This window comes from Rhinichthys klamathensis, unplaced genomic scaffold (assembly GCF_029890125.1).
Source record: "Rhinichthys klamathensis goyatoka isolate OS25496 unplaced genomic scaffold, OSU_Roscu_1.1 h1tg000331l_1, whole genome shotgun sequence".
NCBI lineage: Eukaryota > Metazoa > Chordata > Actinopteri > Cypriniformes > Leuciscidae > Rhinichthys > Rhinichthys klamathensis.
In genome coordinates this window covers 2,022,501-2,028,891 of record NW_026606846.1, presented here as the reverse complement: position 1 = coordinate 2,028,891, position 6,391 = coordinate 2,022,501, and the positions used below count along the sequence as shown (strand labels likewise).

The window sequence follows — 6,391 nt, the reverse complement described above, 5'->3', positions numbered from 1 at the left end:
AGGACACAAGATAACAATGAATGATCCTGCATGGAATGTAATCATGTGTCTTAAAGACATAGTTGAACTTGTGGTAGCACCAACCCAAACTGAAGCAAGTTTGTCATATCTTGACGCAAAGATTTCTGAGCATCGACTTAGATTACTTGCTGCATTTCCTCAGGTTAAGTTGATCCCCAAACACCACTTCCTGGAGCACTATCCAACGCTCATTAAAGTGTTTGGACCTGTCATTGCACTTTGGACGATGCGATTCGAGGCAAAACATAGTTATTTCAAACAAGTTGTAAGACATACAGGGAATTTCAAAAATGTACTTTTTTCTCTTGCAACCAAGCATCAGTTGATGATTGCACACCATCTGCATGCAACTACAACAGTTCCCACGTTCAGTACTGCCAGAGTATCCCAAGTGCCCATAGCTGTTTTGCATACAAATGTACATGATGCAATAAGAAGAGTATCTCCAGGTCAGACTACTGTACATCTTTCCAACACTGTGTCAGTTTATGGAACTACATACTCTAAAGGCATGATTTTAGCCTATGGGTCTATTGCGGGACTCCTAGACTTTATTGAAGTTCTTCAGATAGTAATTCTGAGAGACAAGGTCCATTTCATTGCTCAAGTATTCATTTCCTGGTATGATGAGCACTTTCGAGCATTTGAGCTGGAGAGCACAGAGCTTGTAGTTTTTGTGGAACAGAAGGATCTCACTGATGTATGTCCGCTGTCAGACTACAAGGTTGCAGGAAGGCGTATGGTGACACTGAAGCGCCATATTTGTCTGGAATAGATACACGTTTCATATATGGTATGAATTCAAGGGGTACTGATGTATGCATTTTTCACAGTTCTCTTTAAGTTTCTTTGATATACCACACACACATACAACAAAGAATGCTTGCTAAACAATGCCATACTGAATGTAAAAATAATATGTTGTTTTGTCATCTTTTTAAGGCTATATCATCAAAATGGAGGCAGCTGTAAAATTTCGAGTCATCCTGGACCATGACATAAAGAAACTTTGTCTTCCTGGAATGCCACAGTCACTCGAAGAGTTGGAAGCAACAATAAAACAAACATTTGTGATCTCAATGGACATAAGCCTTCAGCGCAAAGACCAGGATTTTGATGACTTTGTTACTTTAAGTTCAATCGATGACCTGGAGGATAGGGACACACTGAAGATAGTGTACGTTCCACCTGTCATTTTGTTAACAAATGTTGACATTCCTGAGCTCCCAACAGAAGATTGCTCTGTCTCCAGATCAGTGTCAGAAAATGACTCTGTGTCTCAACTATCAACATCAAGTGGCTCCATCTCTGTTGAATCTGATGACACTATAATACTCAGTACCCACAGCCCTGGAATGCACAAGCCATGGCCAACTGAGTTTCCTATTCCGAAGTTTTCATATAACACTGAACTAGTGCTTCAAAAAGGCAAAGAAAACTACCTCAGAGATGGTTCCCTTTTGTGCAAAGAGAAGTCTTACCCTGGTGTTAAGTCCAACATTCTGGAGTGTTTAGCTGAGCTCATCTTTGAATACACTCCCTACCCAAGTGATGCACAACGATGTGCAGTCGCAGAGGCCCTCATAAAAAAGAACCCATGTTTGAAGGACCCAGGCTCCTTCAATGGTCTCTATGGATGGCAGCAGAGCCTGAAATATAAAGTATCAAGCTACCGAAGCAAACTTCGAATGCATGGGATTCCAGAAGTCTTGGTTAACTCTCTAAAGCGCAAATCTTCTGAAGAAAAGCAACCGGCAAAGAATATTAAAAAACCACGGAAAGCTGAGATAAACTACCTGCCCCCTCATCCAGCCGGGAAAACAGAAGATTCCCTTGAGAGTGACAGGCTGGAGTTGATTTCTGAGACAAAGAAAAAGAATAACGGCAGAGTTATAAATGAGATGATGTCAAGAACCTTCAGTTTGAGAAGACAAGACATTGTAGGTCAAGCCCCAAGTGTTGCAGATCTTCTAGAGAGATGGCCTGCCCTCTTTGAACCATCACAGGTAAGGTAAACTCAGCAAAGTTGACTAACTAAAATCCAATTATTTGTCATCCAAAGATACAAGTCAACAGTATATTTTTCAAATTATAATTCATAAAACTTTCTTCACCATCAGACGGTTTCTTTTATGCTGTGCCACACTTAGTTGAATTTCACATTGCTCAATTATGGCCCATAGTTGTGCAGATGGGGCATATAAGGCAACAAACTTGACTAGTGATTAAATTTCAATCTTGCATTTTTCATACTTAACAGTAACTAGTGAATATGTTCCTTTACTGCTTGACACTGTCCATGATTTTCATTCGATTGAAAACTAATTTGTATCCAACTCTCACGTTGTTTAAATCACATTAAAAAACATATCACTTTTGGTATGAAACTAAGATGGTATACTTCTTTTTACAGATCTGTGAAGAGTTCCTGAGAATCAGTGGCATATCACTTGAGTCGACATTTATGTCACAGTTGGACAGGCAAACTCCAAAGCTGTTGTCACTTTTCAACGCAAAAGGAGGAGCCGTTGGTCAAAGAATCAAGTCCCAAATGATGACACTCATCCAGGTAAGAGTAAAAAAATGGTCTTATGTAAAACATTTTACATCCAAAATGTATTCTCTATCATGTGCTTAGACATCAATATTTCACCGTGTTCCTAATGGGAAGGATGGTGGTGTCTGTGTATCTGCAGCATATGTTGAAATATACTAAGCCAGTTGTTATGACACACGGTGAGCACATTCATATTACCCTGAGACTGATCATAACACACATTGTCACCACCCCCCCCCCCCCCCTACCCCATCTCATTCTTTAAAGGAAAACTACATGCAAGGCACTGTTCTAAGAGTAGCGTAGTTTAAGGGGATAGTTAGCCCAAAGTTAGTGACACTGAGTTAACATGACCTTGCTATTTTTTTGATGTATTGTGAAAATGTATGCCCGAACATTCAGTTAAAGGACAACTCCGGCGCAAAATGAACCTCGGGTGTAATAACACATTGGTACTGACTAAATCGTTCCCTGAGATTTGTTTTAATAATAATTGAATGTAAAGAGTTTTATCTCTATAAACAGTTTAGCTTATAATGCTAGTATATTGGGCATAGAGTAAGCAAAAAGAGATCGCTAGTTAATACCACTAACAAGGCTCAAATTAGCCCCACACTAACACGGCAGCATAATGAGGGTCCTTACATGCAAACCGAAGCATTGAGAACTTTGTAAGTGTACAGACAGTTTAATAAGAAGATACTTTACAAAGACAGTACACTTCGCGAATCCTGACCGGAGCCATCTTGGAAAACAGTCTCGACAAGTCGAACCACGAAGGTGAGCGAACAGTGCATGAAGATATTGAAGATAAGATAAATTATATTTCTTTTTTTATTTTCTCTGTTCCGTGCTTCTCTTATGAGCTCAGTGCTTTCTTCCGGACCATATGAGATTCCAAGTCACAGTTCAGCTCACGTATCACCATGTTCGTTGTTCGACTTGTCGAGACTGTTTTCCAAGATGGCTACTGCCTGTATTCGCGAAGTGGACTGTCTTTGTAAAGTATCTTCTTATTAAACTGTCTATACACTTACAAAGTTCTCAATGCTTCGGTTTGCATGTAAGGACACTCATTATGCTACCGTGTTAGTGTGGGGCTAATTTGAGCCTTGTTAGTGGTATTAACTAGCGATCTATTTTTGCTTACTCTATGCCCAATACACTAGCGTTATAAGCTAAACTGTTTTTAGAGATAAAACTCTTTACATTCGATTATCATGAAAACAAATCTCAGGGAACGATTTAGTCTGTACCAATGTGTTATTACACCTGGGGTTCATTTTGCGCCGGAGTTTTCCTTTAAGTTACACTTCCTCTGTGTACTCCAAGACTGTTCCTTTGTTAAAGGGGTCATATAATGCCATTTTTGTACAAGCTAATATGATTCTTTAGGGTCTAAATTAAAAGTTTGTAATATACTTTAATTAAAAATTCTCATTAGTATTGTAAGAAAACACTTATTTTACCTGGTCAAAAACAGCTCTGTTTTCAGCACGCCGATTCAGTGTATATGACTTAAAATGATCATGAGCTTTGCTGACTCCGCCTCTCTGTTCTATGCGTACACCAGAGCCGGCTCTGGCGTACACCGTTTGTAACACAATAACACAATAACCATAACGCGTTGTTCAGTATAAACCTGGGATTATGAATTATATGGAGAACATCATACATAGAAAACATGCCGTAATGTACCCTGAGTGTAAACCTTAGACGCTTGTGAAGCGTGCAGCTAGCGATTTACAAGGATTAATATAAATATTAATATAAAGTTTAATAAAACGTTACACTCACTTCAGTTCTTCTGGAGCAGCTGCAGGAACACGAATAGATGGTACCAATCCTTTCAGGAGCTGCTTCTTAGCAAAACTAGCTTTATACCTCCTCGTTTATAAAGCAGTCTGGTGTGTGAAATGATTTGCGCAAACATGAGAGCATTGACGTTCCTCGTGGGGAATATTCCCTTCGAAAACAAACTCAGCCACTGCGTCTTCGGCAGTTCGGATTTAGGAACATTAAAATGACTGTGTTCGTTATTACACCCAAGAACAGAACACCACAATCGCTTAGACGCCATTCTGCTCATAGACAGTGCTCCAGCATATCAACAATGACCGCGCCGGTCCGCGCAGACTATGATTGACAGCTCTCACGAGCGAGGGCGGGTCTGTGTTGAAACGCGGCTGTCATTCAACAATCGTGGGAGGGGCGTGCGAGCTTGTGACGTCACAGGCTCGAACGGCTCGATTTGAGGCAGGGGAAAACATATAAGGAGATTAAAACAAAACCACTGGATGGATTTTTATCATTATATGATGGTTGTGTACAGGCACTGCCAACACACATTTCAGTACAATCAACTTGTAAAAGTGCATGCACCATTATATGACCCCTTTAATAGACATGCTGGCTGCAAATGTAAGTGCATAAGTGATGCATCACCACAGAGAATTCCCTCATCACAGAGAATGCCTTGCTCCTAGGCAGTCTCTTTAAAAAAAAAAAAAGGTCCACTAAAACATGTTTAACCCTCTGGGGACCAGAAACGCGCCCGCGCGTTTTGCCGTTTTTTTTTCACATAGCAGAAAAATAGACTTAAAATACTCTGTTGATTTTGATCGTACATATAAGTGTTATACATCAATCGATCCTGTTAATTGTCTATTATTTTTCTGTATACTCACAATAAAAACAAAGTTTTGTGCTTTTTGTCAAATAAAGAAAAATAAACATGATGCGAGTTTTGCCTTCTCTCTGTCAGTGCAGTCCATTCTGAAACACGTCCGAAAAATTAACTCTAACTCTGCAAATACTTGTCATACAGGCACGAGAGGTTTTTCTTTATGAAGCTTGAATTCTCTTCTTTTTAATGATGTAATTTATATAAAAAACAAATATTCTCAGTTTATGTAATCTGTATGAAAAGAGAGTGCTGTCAGATTTTTTTTCCCCAGCTCATTACACTTCATTACGCGTTAATCTGACACGCCCACGGAGGACGCGCGCTATTCAAACGCAAATGTCGAGGCAAGCCATGACAATGCCCACATCAGCCGTTCCACCGCGGCGGTAAAATGTGGGGTGTATTTGCTGCCTTTTACCGCCAAGAGGCGCTACAATCATAGACTCTGAAAAGTGTTTGTTTATTCTCTCTAATGCGTAATCTGCTGCCGCACCGCACTGATTCAGAGCGTTTGAAAGCTGGTAGCAGATGAATTCAACAAGTGAAACGTAGTTAAAATAATTCATAATCACAATACTGAAATTAGGCTACTGAAATGAAATTGAATAAATAATGAAAAAGTAAAACATTGCAATAAAAACAGTCACAGACGTATAGACGATAGCTCAGTGGTTAACGCAACAACACGAGCTTCGAGGAGCTTCAATCGACTCGGATCGAATCTCAATGTAGCATACATGTTGTTAACCGATGTTGCCCTACAGCGTTTATGTTTAACCTTCTTGATGCTTAAATAGCTAACTGTTTATAACTGTTTACTTATTTAAAGTCAAGAGTTTTGTTTAATTATTATTACAACATAAATTTGCTACATTCCTGGAACCGCAGCCGCTGCACAAAGGACAAAAACTGATGAAGGAAGATTGTCAGCCGATTGCATCAGAAAATGAAAATGAAGAAGCACGTCTTTAGTCTGCTAAATTATTGTGTAATGTAAAAGAACACTAAAATTACTTAAGTTTGAAACCAAGTTCGAACATTTCAAGGTTTAAATAAAGTGTCGGGACAGTTTTTTTTATTTAAAACAGGGTTGCATCGGGTTTAGAGTTTATTTCTTTTGCGATGCA

General features: G+C 39.4%; 1 protein-coding gene across 1 annotated transcript in view; it reads left to right on the top strand.

Annotated features, from left to right (window-relative positions):
* Positions 1–960: 960 nt before the first annotated feature.
* Positions 961–6,391, top strand: part of LOC130105962 (uncharacterized) — a 12,847-nt gene continuing 7,416 nt past the window's right edge. The window contains exons 1-2 of the mRNA XM_056272151.1: positions 961–2,027; positions 2,435–2,590. Of these exons, the coding sequence (XP_056128126.1) occupies positions 978–2,027; positions 2,435–2,590 (1,206 nt within the window). The 5' untranslated portion in view covers positions 961–977. The remainder of the gene's footprint in view (positions 2,028–2,434; positions 2,591–6,391) is intronic.